A 20,977-nucleotide genomic window follows, 5' to 3' on the forward strand; every position below is an offset into this window, starting at 1 on the left:
TATACTCACACATTTTTCACAGCCTTCATGCCACAATGTTGTATGTTTATATGTAGACAGACAATTAGGGAAGATTTTAAAACCATGGTTGGGGTTGTTAAACCCAGCAGTACATTGCTTGCAGGCATGTGTAAGATGTTGGGCAGAGGGTCCAAGTCTTACCAGGACTACAGGAGCAAACTGCTCCAATTAATGAAAATGGAGGAAAGACACAACACACTGTGGGTATTCAGCGTTACATCATTTTACTGTGGGATTATACACCTTAACAGAATGTCCATGGTAACCATCTCATGACCATCTCCAAACATTAAATTGCAACAAAAATAAAATCTACTAAATAAAAAATAAAATAACTGTTTCTATAAGGGACATTACGAGCCATTCTGCTATCATGTCTTATTCTGTAGCTGATGGTTTTGCCACCTCGTGTTTACGGTGTGTCCCAGTAGATTGCACATAGAACAAATTAACAAAAATATATATATATGTATATATATATGTATATATATAACTATGAGTGGACGCAATGGCTAGCTGTGCCGTCTGTGATATGCCGAAGAGGAACACAGTCGTAGGCCATCCAAGGAGGAAGTGGCAACGACGGAACAGTCAGAGCCAGTGGGGTCATGGTGTGGACGTATCCTGATTCTAGGCCTTTCTTCTGCTCCATCTTGAAAAGCGAAATCAGTATAAAATCAGAAAAAAATAAAAATTGCAAGCACATATGTAATTACCCTATTTTCCTCCCTGTTTGCTTTTGGCAGAGAAACCCGTGTCTCGTAATAAGAAATTTTTGGAGAATCTATTGTGATTCTGCCATTATGAAGCTGTGCCATCGATTGTTAATCACAGTAGACCCCTTACCAGGCCTGCCCCAATGTCTCAGGACTGGCATGGCCACCAGACCCATAACCAACAGTCCACATGGACAACCGTCAGCATGGTTAGCAGTCCACATGACCAACAGTCCAAGTGGCCACCCTACATGGCCAACAGACCCATGACCATCAGTCCACATGGACACCCATCAGCATGGACAAACATCCGCAGGACCAGCAGCCTAAGTGGCTAACTCTACATGGCCAACGATTCGCGTGGCCAACAGTCTGAATGGCCAACTTTACATGCCCAACAATCCACATGGCCAACAGTACAAATGGCCAACAGGATAAATGGCCAACAGCTTGCATGACCATCTCAACAAGGCCAACAATCCAAGTGGCGAATAGTTTCTCTGGCCAACTCCACATGTCCAACAATCCTGAATCCACATGGCCAACGTTCCAAGTGGCCAACCGTCCAGGTGATATTCCACAGGAGATCTGGGCTTCCATTGCAGGAGTATTAACCAGCCTCTGCTTTTTTTGCGAGAGAGCCATCCCATGTAACAAAAGGTGCTTCTTTACTTGTCATCAAGGGTAGCGGCGAGGTTGCATATGGGCCTGGTCTATCCCCCCGACAAGCCCTTGTGGTCTCTTTTTTCTTCCTTGTGCAATTGCTGCCCTTTTGGCAATCTACAAGTCCTGCAGATGTGAGAGCAGAAGGGCCAGGGTGCACAGGACGAATGCAGTCAAGCTTATGTGCACACCGGATGCGGCGTCACAATCTTTGTTGAGGGAGTCGCACTTGGGTTGTTCACACAGGATCCCCTTGAAGCCAACTGGACAGAGACAGCGCTGGTTCTCGTGGCAGGTTCCGCCATTTTGGCATATCAGGAACTCATCGTCGCACACATTCGCTGCAGAGAGGGACAAGAGACAGGGTCAGTTCTGCATATAATAAACGAATACTCTTGTTTTATTGTACTTTGTCATGACTATGCATTGCGGGGATGGCATGGTGGCCATGGCAGGCCACATAGAAGGACATCCACTCTCAGCGGAGCGCCGTCTTCTTCTAGGGCAATCCTGACATGTTGTTTCCTGTTTTCACCCTTCCATTCCCACCTGGAGTTTGTTGAGCAGAACTAAATGAAACATTGCTGGACCAAGAACACTAACCACTAAATAGCCTCAAGCCAAGCTACTTCAAAGTTGCATTCAGCCGGGGCACACACAGACAGATGTTCAGCCTCTATGAACAGATGTTCACCCATAACCGAGAGAGTCATTTGCTACAGACATTCAGCCACCGCCCACGCACAGACGTCCAGCCACTGCTCACAAAAAATACATCAAGAAGTGGTCCATATATAAAGCTTGGTCTTTTAGTGTTGGGATGGAAGTGTCCCCAGCATGGCTCTGGAGGACGCGCACCCCTGCTCTACAGGCCATTGTAATGTTGCTGCAGGTTTTTGAGTTTCTCTCGGTGGCCACAACAATCGAATGTGTTCACTAAGGAATCTCCCTCGTCAATGGACCGAGTCCCCAAAGCTTGGTTCTTAGGTTAAGGAGGCGCGCTAAGTTTTCTCCTCCGCTCAGACCCCACGGGGCGCTGCACAAAAGTCAGTGGTGACTAGGAGTGGTGAGGTCACTTGTATCTACTTCTTGATGCAACAAGCAGCCATAGTCTCTGGATCAGGAGGCCGGGCGCTCTCTACTGCAGGACCAAAGCCGTGGAACAATCTCTCACTTCACCCATCAAAAGTATTCCAGCGGCTGGTGTCTAGGAAAGGTTGGTAAACCAGTTTTTTAAGGGTAGCACGTGATGTGCTTCAGTAGTGATTGCAAGGTTACTCTGCCAACGTTCCTGCAGCGCCAAAAAACTTGGGTGTACAGCGCTTAGTTCTGGAATTGGGAAAAATAATTCTGTGAACCCATGAATTGCGCCTTAAGGTGTGGCACAGGAAAGGGGGTGGAGTCACGAGGGCGGAGTCATAAAAAGTGGCGTCTTATAGCCACCTTATATATTTATGTTTTATAACTCTGCTGCAGCGACATTGTCAGCAAGGACAGAGGTGACAGCAGATCTGTTCTGCTTAATTAATTAGTCTCAGAGGCTGCATTGGAAAGTAATCTGGGCTAAAGCCCCTGCTGCAGAGATCCTTGTGTGCCCAGCAAATGCCAGGGGATAATAATAATGGTAAGATATCTCTGGTGGTTAATGCACTTGATTGAGAGATCTGCGTTGTGTCTAGTCCCAGTTGTACTCATAAGGTAGCATGTAGGGTTAATGTACCTGTCACAGAGCTCATTGTGTTACACAGAGTTCACAGATTTGTATTTTATGTAGATGGGTTACTCCTTTTTACACAGAGATACTTCTGTTAGTTTCAGTTCAAAAGTTGCAATCTTTCAACCAGTTTCTGCATGCCTACAGACAAACAGACATGGCCCATAGATGTTCAACCCTTACACACCCACTGACATGCTGCTACCCCCCTCAAGCACACCTTGAACCATGTCCATAAACCATCAACCCCTAGACAGAGACGTAGCCGTGGCCCACGGATATTCAGCCACAGCCACAGCCACAGACAGAGGTGCAGGCAACAAACATGAATTCACTGTGCACCGACAGAGGTGCAGCCCTGGCCCATGGGCTGAGGTGAAACCAGAACCCACAGACGGATAGTCAGTGCCAGCCCTCAGATGGATGCGAAACCACACACAGAGGTGCAGCCGTGGCCCACAGACAGGTATGGACCGCCGACCAGTGTCCAGATATTTGGTGCCAGCCCATAGACAGATGTGGAAGTACGACCAGCGTCCACAAACCCCAGATGGTCAGCGCTAGCCCACACATCGATGTGAAACGAGTCAGCTCAGTAGCCCCTGCCATTGATTGGAACTAGGGTGACTGTCGGTCAGTGGCCTGTGGCGGGCAGTCCACAGAGGAACCTCCACTCAATAGACTTTGATGTTCATCCGCCCTTACTCCTGGCCTGAGCTAAGGGGCTTTCTTTCAGGTTTTCCTCTGGATGAGTGGGGTTACCACAAATCTTGCATAACCCATCCCTTTAGCACCATGGAAGAGCCACCTTCTGAGGGTAAACATTGCTTACCATGAATACTTTTCCCCGCAGGGAATTACAACGCAGTTGTTACAACGATTGCTTTGCACCAACGCATACCATTACTCCGCAAGACAGAAAAATGACTTGCTGAGGGGGCCGAAGGTGTTGGATTTAAAATCCAACACCTCCCCTTCTGTTGCACTTTCTGGAGTTGGAATAGTAAATTATACTATTCCAACATCCAGCGCCCCCAGCGCAAGTCGTTGTTATGACTTTCTGGGTAATGGTATGCATTGTTACAACGCAGTCATTGTAACAACTGCGTTGTAATTCCCTGCGGGGAAAGAAAAATGTGTAAAAAAGAGGTATATTCCCTTTTGAGCCTACCATCCTCTCCCCACACACACACCGTAGAGACAATCACCCCAGGAAGCTTGTCTGCTCAGGAAGAGCGGTCACACTGGTCCAACAAGCTGCCCCTGCTGACCTGGCACTAAAGACATGTACACGAGGGACTGTATGACACAGTTATGACAGTGCCACTGGGCTCTCTTTGTGAAGAATAACCCTCACATGACCTCCATCTGTAGGAATCTCCCTACTGAGAAGTGCGAAGAGGCCTGAGTTTGTCCTTACTCGGGGTGTAGTTTGGCCAGTGAAATTGGGGTGGTGTGAGCTTCAGACTTTCCGACAATCAAGCTGGAATATAATGTTTAAATTCATTATATGGCAAGCAGGGAACACAAAGGGGTTTAGGGAGCAGTGGAAACAGAGAAGAGTGCGGATTTGTAGGACTACAAAGAGAGAGAATGCAATATTTTGTAAAACAACCAATTTTTTTGAGGACTGCAAAACAGAGAGGGAGAGAGTGTGTGTGTTTTTTGTCTGTGTGTGTGTAAACAATTCCTGGTAAAATCCGACAGACACCTCAGCCTACTTGACGGAAAGCACCTGTACTCAACTAAAAAACATTCATTAAGGGAGTGTAACACCACAAATACCCTCCCTGAAGCTACGCTACTGTCCCTACTTACAGGGCACCGTGCCCAGCAGATCCCTGGCATGATGTAAAATGGAACTACAGTCCTTAGCTTCTGCAAGATGCTCCGGGTGAGGGCTTCTGGGCCTGTCTTGTATATTAGATTTGTCATGGATTTTCTCATGGCATTTTAGCACTAACCTCACCCCTGGGCTGGACTGGCTGTAGCGGGCACCGGGAGTTTTCCTTGTGGACCGGAAGGGTGGGGGCCGGTTAACAGCAGCGCTGCAATATTGGCCCTCAGTAACAAAAACGGGAGCAGTGCTTCTCACTAGTACCCGACACCTCCTGCTACCGGGGCTGGTCCAGCAGGTTGCCAGGGCTGGTTGTTGTTCCCAGTCTGGCCGTGCCTGACCCCCCCACCCCCCAGTCTGCGTATACTTACGTAAGCAGCCCTGTCTCCAGTAGTAGCCAGGAAGGCAGTCGTCACACTTGGGCCCGGTGGCGCCGTCCAAGCACTCGCAGTAACCTGTGTCGTTGCAGCGGTCATGCTTCGAGCCCTTCTGGTTGCAGTTGCATTCTATGGAAGAGCAGATACACAAGTGTTCAGACAAAAGAACCATATATGTGAGATAACAATCCCAGGCATACAATTAAGGGAAAAAGGCAAACTGGATTAAGGCAAACACACAACTAATTCAATATGAAAAAATACATTTTTAATATGATAGACACATATAATAAAAAATCAATACATTGATACCAATTGATAAAATAACATTGTACTAATACATATGTTGTCACAATAAAAAGTTATATGATAAGAAGAACAGATGGTTTCCTGCCGACGCGTTTCGACATACACACTATGTCTTCATCAGGACTTTTACCATCATATCTCTTTTTTTTTAAACTGTAAGGCTGTTTTAGACTGGTATGAAAATTAGATATTCGAGTTTCAGAATTTCAAAGTTAGCTTGTGGAGAATCATTATTTTCAATATGGTTCTAGCTTCACGTGAAGCAACGATATCTTCAAGGTTAAAATCGTCTATTTGTGCGAGTTTATTCTAAATTGATAGTTCAAATACAAACTAGTTTGTTTGTTTAAACATTTCGGGTTGATAGCGTAGGGCTGCAGTAGTTATTCCGCCATTATCAGTAAACTTATGCACAATATATCGATAGTTACACGGCGTGAGTTCAATGATTCACAATAGTAGGGTGCTGTCGCTTTATATTTCTTATTTCAGAGATTTCAGCCCACACAAGCGGTACATCGGTAAAGGCACAGCGGTGCAATGTGTCTTCATACACCCTTTTGCGCTTCCGTTTTCCGTTTTCCAGCCCATACATACGATACGTCGAAGGAAAGACAGCAGCGCGACGTATCCTCATACACCCTTCGTTTTTCGAACAGACAAAAGAACTAATCACATTGCAGAATCTATTGCATGTGCTACAGCCAGCACTGCTGCTTCAGTGGTTCATTTCCAAGTTCTACTGTTTAGACAAAAGAACAAATCACATTGCAGGTTCTACTGCGTGTTCTACATGCTTCACGCTACATGCTGCTTTAGTGGTTCATTCCCCAGTTCCATGGTTTAGACAAAATAACCAATTGTATTGCAGGAGCTACTGCATGTGCTACAGCCAGCACCACTGCATCGCTGGCCCATTTGATTCTTCTTCTGTTCATACTATAGTCTTATAGCCCGCCGTAGCGGGCTACACTGGCTATTAAAGGCCCGCTCCAGGGTTAAAGGCCCAAGCCGAAGGCGAGGGTCTTTAACAAGGGACAGCTACGAAAGGCTATAAGAACATTCTGCCACTAGAGGGCAGAATGTTCTAACAAATAAAACAAAGGCTTCTTGAAGCTCGAGGGAATATAAATCCCCTCGAGCTCCGAGAGGCCTTTGTAAAACTATGGAATGTTGCTCTGCGGGCCTTTACCGGCCCTTAGAAGCAGGGAGTACTCCATTGTCTTCAATGTAGCTCCCAACATTCCAATGTTCTAATAAAGCACAAATCATATTGAAGCGCCAGCTCTCACCTTCATCACAGACGCTTGACCCATGAACACCAGCGCCCTCACATGTCAAAGATCCAATCCACCTGAACACGGCATCATCAACACAAACTGCACCAGCAGAACAGGCGGACACATGTCTGACATCATTAGGATGTCTTGGAAAATCATCCACATTCAAGGATTTGCCATGGTCGATTGTGAATCTGTGCATGGGCGGTGCTACCCAACTCCAGACACGACTCCTACCTCCAGCTCTACAGGCTGTTTCCAAGCTACAGAAAATGTAAGGATGCCTCTCAGGACGCGTCAAGGAACCTCGACTGATCTCACCAACCTTCCCAGTCCCAGAGGACTCTAATGACTGGGATAGCAACCAGCTTCTAATAACCCCAGCATTCATCACATGAAACCTAGAGACCCTCAAGCTCCAACAAATTGTATCTGTGCCTACTCATTCAACTGGACACACGCTAGAGGACATGCTCTCCTGCCTGGACATGCCGCAGGAATCACCAACGCCCCTGTCAACTGGAGCCACCATCATGTCCAGGCCTTAAACCTCAACCTTTGGGTCTGCAGAACAAAGACAAAGAAAACCCATAACAGCAACAGCACACACAGGCAATGGAAACATGGAACCCTGAAGAAATCCACTCCCTCCTCGAAACAAACTCTGACGCTCAATGAACCTCAACTTGTTACCAGCGATAAACAAACCAAACCTGAAGAAAAGAATCCCATGGAGCAATAAGAACAGAGACCCTCATTTTACAACATGCACGAGGAAATCATCGGATGCGTGAGAAGAAAATGGACTATATCATTATAACACGGCTTCCAAAGTGGCAATCACAACTATGAAAGGACGGGTCCACAACTCGGAGACCTCATGCTCTAATGCCAGCGGCAAAGAGCTCTCCGCAGACCCTACGTCAAGCAAAAACAGCTGAAACGACTCTTCCAAACAGCAAGACCACCACAGAGGCAAGCACACCAAAGGCCTGCAACGTGTGCTCTAAAGAAGAAGCCCACAACCATGTCAAGTTGTGTAGGCCGACAAAAAATGGGGTGATCCTTTGTCCCTCAGAACCTGGGTATATCGTAATCAACAAAAAGCTGTTATGTTGGGTTATCGGTTACCTCTGCCAGCGCACATGACTCAAATTGCTATCTACAGCTAATTTTTTGACAGAATTATGAGGCCTTTTAGGATGGCGGACGGACCTGCGTCCGTCCGCCACCCTGAGGTGGAGGGACCGTCCGCAGGGGCAGCGGCGGTCCCTCCATACCAATTAGGATGTGACCGCCACCCTGGCAGTCACATCCCGTACCTTTAACCTTGCGGCGGGTGCTGCTTGAAGCAACACCCGCCGCAAGGCTCAAAATGCATGCTTTGCATTTACATGCACAAAGCGGCAGACACCGCTCGGTGACTGCCGCTTTGTGCATGTAAATGCAGGGGGGTACCATAGGTACCCCCATGTGCACCCCCAACCAACGACACCCTGGGGGCCCGCAAGGGCCCCCAAGAAAAACAAATCTCCACATGCTTTTCCCCAGCTGAAAATCCGCTGCAGAAAAGCAGGTTTGCACACACATGGTAATTTGGCTGGCGGTGTCTTGCAGACACCGCCACCAAATTGCGGTCAACACCCCGCGGATCAGCGGCGGATGGACCTGACGTCCGCCGCTGATCCCACCGCCATCATGATCTGGCGGGGGTGTCTTCAGGGTCTGCGGCGGTGAATCTGCATCCTCCAGCCCGGCGGTGGCTTCCACCGGCCCGGAGGATGCGGATTCACCGTAATCATAATCGACCCCTATATCATAAATATTTTTTACACATATAATCACGGCTGTCAACACAGGTGAAATATTACAAATAAGAGGTGGTCAAGTGACATGTGGTCATCGACGTTTCAACCCAAACTATGCTCCATTCGGTAGTCAAAAGCGGGTATTCATCAGGACAGAACGGGGGGGATTTGGACAGCCCTAAAAGGACCACAGTGAATCCTGGAACGCAGCCTGGTGGTAGAATCAGTGTTGGCCCAGGCAGTAGTTATCTTGGGAATGGTTTTGGAAATTCAAGCACGGGCATTCAATGCTGGGCGCAGGCAAACAGGCATCACTGCTTTTGACTACCAAATGGAGCATAGTTTGGGTTGAAACGTCGACGACCACACAAGGCCCAGATTGACCAAGGCTCTGCGCAACACAAAAATAATCATCAGCCAACAGAGTCATTGTATTTCCCTAATTATCTGGCCAATCACCCACATGTATATAACTTTCGCCACCATGTATATATTGAGCCATCTTCCTCTAGCGCTCTGGGCCATAATGAGAACCCCACATTTGACTGTGAAAAACCGCTTTCTCTTTGATCCCAGAGCCGGATGATTCGCTCTTGATCTCCGTCCCGTATTTTGCGCAAGTTGGTGTTGTGCAGACTTTTACTTCCCCTTATGTTCCTTGTTCTTGTTTATCGTCCACATTTTCTTTTTGGTGCATATCTGTATTTGCTGTGAAGGGCTCTGATACCCTCGGGTCCAGCTAGCGCTATACAAAACTTCAATAAATAAATAAATAAAATGTCACTTGACCAACTCTTATTTGCAATATTTCACCTGTGTTGACAGCCGTGATATGTGTAAAAAATATTTATGATCTAATTCTAATAAAACATATACAGTAGACCGCAATTTTAGTCATGTGCTTTATTGTTTGTGAAAATGTTTTCTGTGTCTAGGCACTTGAGATACGATTGTTATAATTGAAATAAAACAGATGCGACACTTAGTGCGCTTCAGAGGTAACCGATAACCCGACAGAACCACTTTTCTTGATTGTGTAGGCCATCAGAATTGGATCTTGCCCACGAGGTCATCTGTAAAAATATTATTCTAACATTGTGTGCTGGGGAAGCAACCAGATGCTTGGTAAATAAATTCTTACAACAAGGATCTTTTGCATCCGAGTTGAAGACCGGCTAAATTAGAACACTTCTCAAGAAGAAGAATCATGACCCTTCCAACCATGTACACCACGGTCCAATGTCCAATGGCCCATTCCTGGGTCAATTGATAGAAAGACCGTTCTTCACCTAACTCTCCAACTTCAATGAGGAATATCCTTCAACCTGACATTCATATTTTTGTGTGGCCAGACCACACAAAAATATTCAAAATAAGGGGGAAATCCAAAACACCTCCACACGAGAAGACTTGATGACTGCCTCAATGTCACATGCACATGGATGATAAATAACCACCAACAACTCAACACTGCAACAACAGAGCTCAGGGCCTGCGGACAGTAACACAACCACCATATGACCCAAAGAACTTCAAGCCTCATCAGCAATGTCAAAGAGGAGCCTATGGGTGACGTTTAACTCTATCTTGGATACCAACAAAAGATACAAGCTATCCTCACTCTCTTAAGCTAAAAAGGTGGACTATACCAAGAGCTCGTATCTCAGAGCCTGTACATCCTTATACGGAAACTACAACATATCCAGAATGTTGCCCCATGCCTTCTCATCTGGCTACGCCCAAGGAACACGTTGGTTGTCTGGCAACCCCCACCCTTGCCTACCTGCAGCTAGGGGACCAGTGACTGAGGCACTCTGTCCACAAAGGCTCCTGTGAAAAAGAGCCATTCTACTTCAAGCTGATGTTCATACAATAGTTATAAAACAGGCTGCTATGTTTCAGATTAGCAACACGGATCATTGCACCTCTGTACAGAAAGAAGCGTACATGAGATGCTACACTCTCCGTCCGAGCTGCAGAGCTCTGGAACTCCTTGCCAAACCAAACATGGACACACAACCACATGAGACTCAGATGAAGAATGGAAACCTGGCTGAATCCGGGAGAACCATCGGACTACCTGTCGAAGAGTCTTGAACTACAACCTACAGCGATAATGCGCATGGACCATAGCAGTCAATGCCCTGGACAAGCCGCCAATGACGTGACGACAGAGACAGGTAGGCACCTGAGGCTCCTTATCCTCACCCCAGCGATTGAGTAACTAGAACAGTCCTCCACTTACAAGTATGTCATCATATTCACCCATATGAGTGGGACATAACCAACCAGACCGCATTAACTAACCACTCAGTACTAACTGGACAAGCTTGTGACGCTCACAAAGACCTGCTACTCTACTAGCCACCGGAGGACTCTTGCAGGTCCCCATGAGCCATATATGGTGGTCAGTACCTGATACCTTAGAGTTGAGAAGCTATAGAAACAGTCATACATGGGGTGACGGTACCCCATGTCATCCTCGCCTTACTCTCAGCGCCGCTTTATGCTGCTGCTTAACCTACCCCACCCCCGGGATCTACAAGTTCACACAGAGACCCACCTGCCACTACAGCTGGCACACACATCTGGATCCAGAGTATAAATAAACCATAAAAATGATAATAGTGGTACCTGCTGATGTAATCACAGCTGCTAGTGCACTATAAATCACAACAAGGGAGTGGACAGATTTTCAATACCCCCGCTTCAGTCATACCCCTACACCGAGCACACAAAGCAAGCAGCCCTGACCCTAGCTAGGAGGGTTCCCTGTGCCCTTTCATTGTCCTTCAATCTATCAATTCATCAATCCTTTCAGCCTTCTATATTTTGACCATTCATCTGAAAACCCATTCATATTTCCATCCATGCACCCATTCATCCGTTCATATATCCTTTTACACTTACCCATATGCCCTTTCTTCATCCTTCTGTCTATCCACCCTTTAACCTCTCAATCCCTTCACTCCTTTATCCATCCGTTTGCCTTTTCATCAATGTAAAAGAGGAACTGTTGTTTTCACTCTATTTTTCCATCCTATTTGATCAGCCTTCCCGCCATTCATTTGTTCACCCTTCCATCCAGCCATTCTTTCAGCCTACCAATAATTCCTTCTTTCACTCTTCCATTCATTCATCCTTTCACCCTTCCATTCATTCATTCTTTCACCCTTCCATCTATTCATTCTTTCAGCCTTCCACCCATTGGTTCCTTCACTTTTCCATCCATTTATTCTTTCAGCCTTCCATCCATTTGTTCTTTCAGCCTTCCATCCATTTGTTCCTTCACCCTTCAATCCATTCGTTCTTTCAGCTTTCCATCCATTTATTCTTTCAGCCTACTGTCTATGCATATTTTTAGCCTACCATTCTTCCAGTCATTCTTCTATCCATTTATTCTTTCACCCTTCAACCCATTCATTCTTTCAGCCTTCAATTCATTCGTTCTTACACCCTTCCATCCATTCGTTCTTTCAGCCTTCCATCCATTCATTCTTTCAGTCTTCCATCCATTCGTTCTTTCAGCCTTCCATCCATTCGTTCTTACACCCTTCCATCCATTCGTTCTTTCAGCCTTCCATCCATTCATTCTTTCAGTCTTCAATTCATTCGTTCTTACACCCTTCCATCCATTCATTCTTTCAGTCTTCCATTCGTTTGTTCACCCTTCCATTCATCCGTTCTTTCAGCCTTCCATCCATTTGTTCTTTCGGCCTACCATCCAATCATTGTTTCACCCTTCCATCCATTCTTTCTTTTAGTCTTCTATCCATTCGTTCTTTCAGCCTTCCATTCATTCATTCTTTCACCCTTCCAGCCATTCGTTCTTTCAGCCTTCCATCCATTTGTTCTTTCAGCCTACCATCCAATCATTGTTTCACCCTTCCATCCATTCTTTCTTTTAGTCTTCTATCCATTCGTTCTTTCAGCCTTCCATTCATTCATTCTTTCACCCTTCCAGCCATTCGTTCTTTCAGCCTTCCATCCATTTGTTCTTTCAGCCTACCATCCAATCATTGTTTCACCCTTCCATCCATTCTTTCTTTTAGTCTTCTATCCATTCGTTCTTTCAGCCTTCCATTCATTCATTCTTTCACCCTTCCAGCCATTCGTTCTTTCAGCCTTCCATCCATTTGTTCTTTCAGCCTACCATCCAATCATTGTTTCACCCTTCCATCCATTCTTTCTTTTAGTCTTCCATTCATTCATTCTTTCAGCCTTCAATCCATTTATTCTTTCAGCCTACCATCCATTAATTTTTTTTAGCCTACCATCCTTCGAGTCAGTCAGTCAGTCAAATACTTTATTCAATAAATTAATATCATAAAAGACATAGTACAACACAACAATTAATTACACAGAAAAAACATCATAGACAAAAAAGTTCATTAAGTCAGCGTAAATATTATACAATATAAATATGTCTAAAAATATGGTAAAAAGTTGCAGAAGACTTTTGTCCTATAATAAAATCATGGAGTAAAAGAATAAACATATTTATAATTCATAGGATATCGACAGGGATAGGTGTAACCTTGGCAATCTTATTCCTTATCTGAGTAGCAGCAACTAGAAAACTAGCAACATGAAATATTATTTGTGGGGTATTTAATTGTTGTAAATGCAGAAGGGCTGGCCTAACCTGTACAAAACCCTCCTCCCTCAGAATTGGGAACAAAAATGTCTTTCTGATTTCTCGATAATGTTCACAGAACATAATAAAATGTAGGGTGTCCTGGTTCGAGAAATCATCACATTGACAAGGATCTGCCCGCTCTGGGGGGCACCAATTTTTAAAAAAGCCTAGAGAGAAGTGAATCAGATTAAAACGAAATCTTGTTAGAAGGTGCAGATGAAAGGGGTGATTAACTATGGTGAGGTAAGGTTCAGGGCCCGTGGAGCTAATTAGGGCATAATTAGTTCTGACGGTTGATTTCATCAACTCTACCTCCTCCCGCTCCACAGAGAGTAAGTTCATCATAGCATTTTTGGTCAATCTGATGTCCTTCCTCACTACTGGAGACAAAAAGAGTTCAGGACGTCCCAACTTGTAAAAGCCCGATTTTATATAGGTCAACCAAGGAATTTTATTAGACTTATCCAACTTCAAACAGTCTAACAGTATAGTGTGGTTCAAAGTAATTTCTTGGTTAACCATGTTTTCAACCAACATATTAGCGGGCTATTTTGATTTGGTCTGTTACGTATCCAAGCCCCAGCTCAGTATGAATAGAGAATGTTGGAGAAGACTGAGGGACAGTCAGAACTGATCTGAGGAATATATGCTCAATGATCTGGATTTTAACTTGGGGCGAATAGCCCCATATTTGACAACCATATGTGGCTACCACTAGGCATTTGCTTTATAAACCTTAATAAGGGCTTCTATCGGCCTAACCCCTAGCTTTTTTGAGAAGCCCATAAGTGCAGATGTGTTTCTAGCGAAAGCCATACTACGGCTGTTTTTTTCAGGGCCCCAGTTACCACCTTCATCAATAAGAACTCCCAGGTATGGGAATGTGGGTACCCTACAAACTACTTCCCCACAACAGTAGAAGGTTTTGACCTTTGAGTCCCTACGGGCCTTTCCTGTAATCATGACTTGAGACTTTTTTGTGTTAATTTTCAAGTCTAATTCCTCCATAAAGCTTCCAAAAGCATCTAACATTTTTTGCAGACCCTCCCCTGTGCGAGCCAGGAGGACAACATCATCCGCGTACAGGAGAACTGGAATAACCAGTTTCCCAATACGCGGTACATCATGTGACACGTCCTCCAGAGCAAACTCCAGGGCGTTAATGTATAGTGTAAACAGGATGGGGGCCAGAATACACCCCTGTCTGACCCCCCTCTCTGACCTAAAATGACTTGTACATCGCCCCTCAGTATTTACTCTAATTGCAGCTAAAAGACCAGAATGGAGGTCTGCTAGAAAGTGCACTAATGGTGGGTCGATACCCATGTTTAGTAATATTTGCCACAGCTTTGACCTATTAACTAGGTCAAATGCTGAGGAGAGGTCCATGAACCCCATATACAGTGACCCCCCCTTAGCTATAGTGTACTTGCTGATTAAAAGTTGGAGGTTAAGACATTGGTCAAGGGTACTCCTTTTGGCTCTAAAACCGTATTGTGAATTGGACAGGATCCCTCTTTCAGACAACCAATCTGTTAATTTACGTAGGACCACACGGCCCAATATTTTTACAGACGAATCAATAAGGGAAATCGGCTTATAGCAGGACGGGTCCTGTCTTTTCCCCTTCTTAAAAACTGGAAATATAATTGAGGTGGCCCAGGTAGCTGGCAAACTATTTGGTCCCAGAGAATTAAACACCTCCTTCAAGTCACTCTTCAATACATTCATTCTTTCAGCTTTCCATCCATTCGCTCTTTCACCCTTCCATCCATTTGTTCTTTCAGTCTTCCATCCATTTATTCTTTCACCCTTCCATCCATTTCAGCCTTCCAGACATTCATTCTTTCAGCCTACCATCCATTCATTCTTTCACCCTTCCATCCATTCATTCTTTCAGCCTTCAAACCATTCGTCCTTTCACCCTTCCATCCATTTATTCTTTCACCCTTCTATCCATTCATTCTTTGAGCCTTCCATCCATTCGTTCTTTCACCCTTCCATCTATTAATTGTTTCAGCCTACCGTCCATTCATTTTTTTAGCCTACCATCCTCTAGTCACTCTTCTATCCATTCATTCTTTCACCCTTCAATCATTAATTCGTTCAGCCTTCCATCCATTCATTCTTTTACCCTCACATCCATTCATTCTTTAAACCTCCCATCCTATGCTTCACCTGTTCTTTATTTCCTTTTGCTGTTCTTCCTTTCACTCTCTTTTCCCTCCTGTTCTTTCTTTACTTTCTACCAATTTTATCAGTAAAGCCAAACCCCCAACCAATAGAGTACTCTTTAAATCCGGAGTTGTGTTCTAGATAAAACACTTTTAAAATATACTTCCCACCAGTATGGATGACGTTTATGTTTATGTTTATTGATTTGTATAGCACTGAATCACCCATGAGGGTATCTCGGCGCTTTAGGACGGCACAGAATATCCAAGGAAAGAAATTTAAAAAGATACGTTTTCAGCAGCTTTCTGAAATGGGGCGGATTCTGGCAATTGCGTAGATGGAAGGGTAGCGTATTCCAGAATACAGGGGCGAGGTAAGAGAATGCTTTGCCTCCGCTGCATGCTTTTTTTACTCTGGGGGGTACTGAGCAGAAGTACAGAGTCCTACATCTTGTAATCCTCATTGGCTTATGTGACATTCCCTGTAGATTGATTTACATACTTGTATGAGTCATTGTCTCTGTATAATGTGTGTGTGATGTAAAGTACAGCGACACTCTACACTGATATGAATAGCACTGTACAACAAATGAAATGCATATGATAGGGGGCTACGGAGAGATGAAGGGCACTGGTGGAGGGTGGCAGTGAAGAAATCCGAGGAGGAGGTCATGGGGGGAGGGGCTTTTGGAGAGATGAGAGGCACTGGAGGAGGGTGGCAGTGAGGGAATCTGAAGAGGTAGTCATGGGGGTAGCTACAGAGAGGAGGGGCATTTGTGGAGGGTGGTAGTGAGGGAGTCTGTGTGAAAAGGTAATGAGCGGAGAGGCTAGGGTGAGATGATGGGCACTGTTGGAGGGAGGTGGTAAAGGTATCTACGGAGAAAGAGGTCATTGGTGGGGCGCCAAAAAAGACAGTGGCACCAGCGGTAAAGCAGGCTCTGTCATGGCCTTTCTATTTTTTTATTATTTAATTTGCAATCGGGTCATTAGGGCAACTGTGGAATATATTTTAAAGTGTGTGCTAATTATATTTACTGCTATGCTCAATATTTTAAGTTTGATGGTGATTTTTTTTTACTGGGAATATTGAAAGTGGAGCCGGTTGGGGGCTGAAATGGGGCTGTGGCCCAAAGTCAGCTGTGAGATAAGGTGCACAGGAGAGGGGTGGTAGAAAAGTGTATAATGAAGCCTGGAAGGGAGTGCGCTGCAGAGTCAGGGTTCAGGTGGAGGTAGGTATGAAGAGAGATTCTCCCTGAAGGCTCCCATAGAGGAAGCCCGAGTATTGTAACTTGCCTGATACTCCCACCTCAGAATCCTCCTCTTCCCATCAAAGGGACATTACATGGAGAAAAAAAAAGAGATTTGGAAAGAAGAGAATGCCTTTTACTGGGCCTTGTAAGACTGAGAAGAGATGAAGGTGGGCCCGGAAGCAGGCCTGGCTAGACATAAGCGACAAATCGGGCCCGCAGTGGCCCACCCAAATGCACCCTTGGTCCACCCAAATAAAAATTGCTGGAGCCGGGCCTGCCGGGTGTTTGGGGCACAGAAACCCCTGTAACCTGATGAATGTGGCTACTGCAGGCTGTATGTGGGCAGGGTGTCTGCCTGGCACACTGGGTGCTAGGGGGCAGAGAAACCCCTGGACCCAGACAACTGCGATGTCTGTGGATGGGATGTGGGCAGGGTGGTAAAACCTGGAACACTGGGTGTTATGGGCAGAGAATCCCCTGTAACCTGACAGCCGTCATGTCTGCAGGTGGTATGTGGATGGGAACGTCTGTCCAGTCACATTGGGTGTTGGGGGCACAGAAACCCTTACCCGCAGTATGGGCACCCAAGGAGCAACGAGCGGCCTCTGAGGGTCCCACACTGCCCGCTGATGCCCACTACAGCCTGAGTATCTTGGGTGTGCCCCCTCTTCGGTCTTGGTAGAGGCTCTCGGAGCTCGACACTCTGTCCTAGAGTTGGTTCTGCTACTGCCCTGGCGCTCCATTGCTAATGCCTGTGTCCCCCTGTCCTAGTGTTCAACAACACAGCACATTACCCTGCAGTACTGAAGAACGCTTCTAAACTGGCACATTGTGCAAGTCTTGCCAAAGGCATATTGTTTACAAAGTCTCTGAATTCCGCTTTCAAACTTTGAAATATCTCCGAATTACTCTGTATGAGTAGATACAAAAGGAGGCCTGTCTTCTATAAGATTCACGTTTCATTGCTTGCAGGACCTGACGCACTCCAGCTTTTAAGTCTCTGTCTACAGTTCCAAACCCTAGCACTTACCCTGTATTTGGCGACTCTTTGCCTGTGATTATTGTTTTGAGAGTTTGGCTGAGGGGCAGATTCAGCTGCCTGTGCCCGAACAGTAGTATCACTGCTTAGTCACACTGACACACTGCGGGTGGAGACACGTTTACACACTCTGATACTGAATTCACTTTCAGGCTGTCTCATGATATAAGGCAATGTCTCTATTTTAACATGCAGGATCAATGGTGCCACCATGTGGCCATATGTGAGTATTACAAGCATTCAATAATACCGCCAGGGACTCGTTGCATTTGTCCCACCAGTGAAATCTCTGATTTTCTTTACTTGCCTCCTGTTTAACCACGGTTGCCTCGAAGTGATACACACTAGAGACCTTTTCTAAAAATCCAGTTTCAAGATTAAAACAATATTCAAAAAGCAGACACAGGCTTACATGAAAGCATACTTGGATATTTTGAAGGTGTAGCACAGTAGACTCTATGAGCACTTTACTTGAGGCCTCATTTACAATGGTTTTGCGTAGGGCAGCACCGTAAGGTCCTTTTCCTGTGTTGCTCTATGCCAAAGCGAAAGGGCAGGACTGCACCGCATTTACAAGATACCGGGATTCCTGTCCTTTCAGCCAGCGCCGGCGCACAATTGGGTCTACGCGGGCACCCTTGCACCCTTTTATCCTGGCACCCTTGCACCCTTTTACCCTTGCACCCTTTTACCCTTTTACCCTTGCACCCTTGCACCCTTGCACCATGGTTTAAGGGTGTCTGCATTGTTAGCGGGATTGTTTTTGTGCAGGAAGGGACACCTTTCGACACAAAAACAATGGAGGTATTTTCCTCTTTATATGTGTGCTGTAGAGTACAGCACACATGGAAAGAGGGAAAAAAGCAGAGAAATAAACGTATTTCTCTCCCACGTTTACAGATCCTTGTAAATCTGGAAATGCGTCAAAAACCATGGGTGTTCTGTGGAAACAAAGCAGACACATGGAGAGGATGGACGGAGGGATGAATATTTTCAGACAGTCACTCCCCATCACAGATCTGGGTTGAATCCATCAACATTCTTTAGCGCACTCCACCACCCCAGTTCAGACATGGCCATATGCAAATCAGTCTTCACCCTGTGCCTCATGGGAATAGTCCATCCTGAACTGTTACGCCAGGTCCTCCCTAGACCGGAAACAAGCTTCCTCTCCTTGCGTTTGCTTTGTTCGCCCTAAATTGGCAGGGTATGCCGAGACGTGGGTCCCTTGCTCACTTTGCCGCTGGATTCAAGCTAGCCTGGCTGATGAGGGGTGTTAGCCCGAAACCGGTCCCAAGTTGGTTGTTTCTGGTCCAGGGAAGACTTGGCTTGGCAGTGCGGGCTGGACTGTTCCCTTGAGGCACAGGGTCAAGACTGATTTGCATATGGCTTTATTTGAAAGCCAGCTCAAGGACTACTTGGCACTGATTTTTACAGAGCGTTTGAGCCTATATTTATTTGAAAGCAGTGCTGGGACTGTCCTACTGCCAGGGATATTCGAGAGTTGTCCATGGCACTTTCTCTTTGTGTTCTGTGCAGTGTCTGCTGTTCGAAGGTATGGTCCATCTTGGGAAAAGGAATGAGCACAGTCTATATGTTTCATCATATAGCAACTATGATCTGTGAAGGGGATTCTGTTGGGTGGTATTTAGGCCTCATTCCAAGGCCATTAGTTCCAAGCTTCATTTTGACTTGGCCTTAATAACAATGAAACTTGAACCTGGTGATCTGGAGTGACAGCATGATTATGTTCTACAGTTGTATGCAGGCCCAGAACCTGTCTGGGCTGTTTTGGTCAAATTGTGCTGTATACAGTATACATTAGGAAAGAAAAAAGGGGGTCACCTCTTCCTGTTTCTGCTCTGTACTGTCAGCAACCCCTACCCTAACTTGGGAATTAGTTATGTTCATGTATACGCTTTAGAAGGAGCAGCTACAGAAAAACTGGCGCTTGGACCCCTTCCGGGACTGCGCATGTTTACTGAAAATGTTCATGGCATGGGGTCTTTGTCCTTTCGTATGAGGGGTGTGGCTCCTGTAGGCACTTTTCAGACCATCACAATGTAGACTTAAGAGCTGGAGTGTTGTGTACAGCACTTTAAGTGTGCATATTATTCCTTCTAGTGGAGTCTGTGTGCAGCGGGAGCTTTGTTACCACAATCTTGCAACGCAGGCTTTCAGAAAGCAAAGGTGTGCACCCCTCTGTGATTGAGGATGACATCATGGTGGCACCTTCTGCCCGGGGCTGAAACCTTGTTCAAAGTTTGTCTGAGAAACTGGTGGGCGCCTTCACAGCAATGTGCAGTGACTAGGCAATTTAAGCCACACCAGGTGAGTCATGATGGCAAAACGGAGTGGGAGTACATTAAGAGTGTCTTTGAATCAGGAGGGTTGTCAACATGACATGTCACGTGGCTTACCATGACCAGAGTGGGTCATAATGGGAGCATCCGTCACTGAAATATGCTTGGACGTAGCGGCCTCACTTGCACTGCTTTGACACCAGAGGGCACCAAACCACTAGCAGTTCAGCACAGTCTGGTGTTTTCAGGTTTCTACTGAAAACCAAACATTCTCTTTGGGTGTGTTTTATAGGTTATAAATGGTCTTAACTGAAAATCAGAAACCCTAAATACATATAATATATTATGGAATGCACTTTTCAGCTCTGCGTGGTCAATGATGCCCACAGTATTTATTGTCTTACAAATAAATTATTTTAGTGCTATCTGGAAACTGTGACCATGGCAACTGCCCCTCCCATAAGTCCCAGGTAAACAGTGTCCTTACCTATGCATACATTCTCGTCGTCCAGCTCGGCGGACTGGTTCCGGTAGAAGCCCAGGCGGCAGTGCTGGCAGTGCTGGCCACGCGTGTAGTGCTTGCAGCTCACGCATGTCACCACGTTCAGGAAGTCGATGTAGCTGCAGCGGTTGGAGTGCCCGTAGCACTCGCAGTCTGAGATGGAAGGGTTGGGGAGGAAAACAGCAAGAGTCAGATAGGTCTCCACAAATTAGCTAACGGCCACTCACACCATCTACCCCAGCAGGCACACCTTGAGTGCTGGCCAGGCATGCACGAGTGGCACACGCCACACCCCGTATATATCACTGCAGCTAAGAGACATGGGTGCTGGTTCCACTGCTCTCA

General features: G+C 45.9%; 1 protein-coding gene across 2 annotated transcripts in view; it reads right to left on the minus strand.

Moving 5' to 3' along the window:
• Positions 1–228: 228 nt before the first annotated feature.
• Positions 229–20,977, minus strand: part of NTNG2 (netrin G2) — a 278,222-nt gene continuing 257,473 nt past the window's right edge. For both annotated transcript variants that reach the window (XM_086924769.1, XM_086924770.1), the window contains 3 exons: positions 20,618–20,785; positions 5,323–5,457; positions 229–1,741 (listed from right to left, as the gene is read on the minus strand). In XM_086924769.1, coding sequence (XP_086780895.1) covers positions 1,518–1,741; positions 5,323–5,457; positions 20,618–20,785 — 527 coding nt within the window. In that variant the 3' untranslated portion in view covers positions 229–1,517. The remainder of the gene's footprint in view (positions 1,742–5,322; positions 5,458–20,617; positions 20,786–20,977) is intronic.

This window comes from Lissotriton vulgaris, chromosome 5, assembly GCF_964263255.1.
Source record: "Lissotriton vulgaris chromosome 5, aLisVul1.2, whole genome shotgun sequence".
NCBI classification, from domain to species: domain Eukaryota; kingdom Metazoa; phylum Chordata; class Amphibia; order Caudata; family Salamandridae; genus Lissotriton; species Lissotriton vulgaris.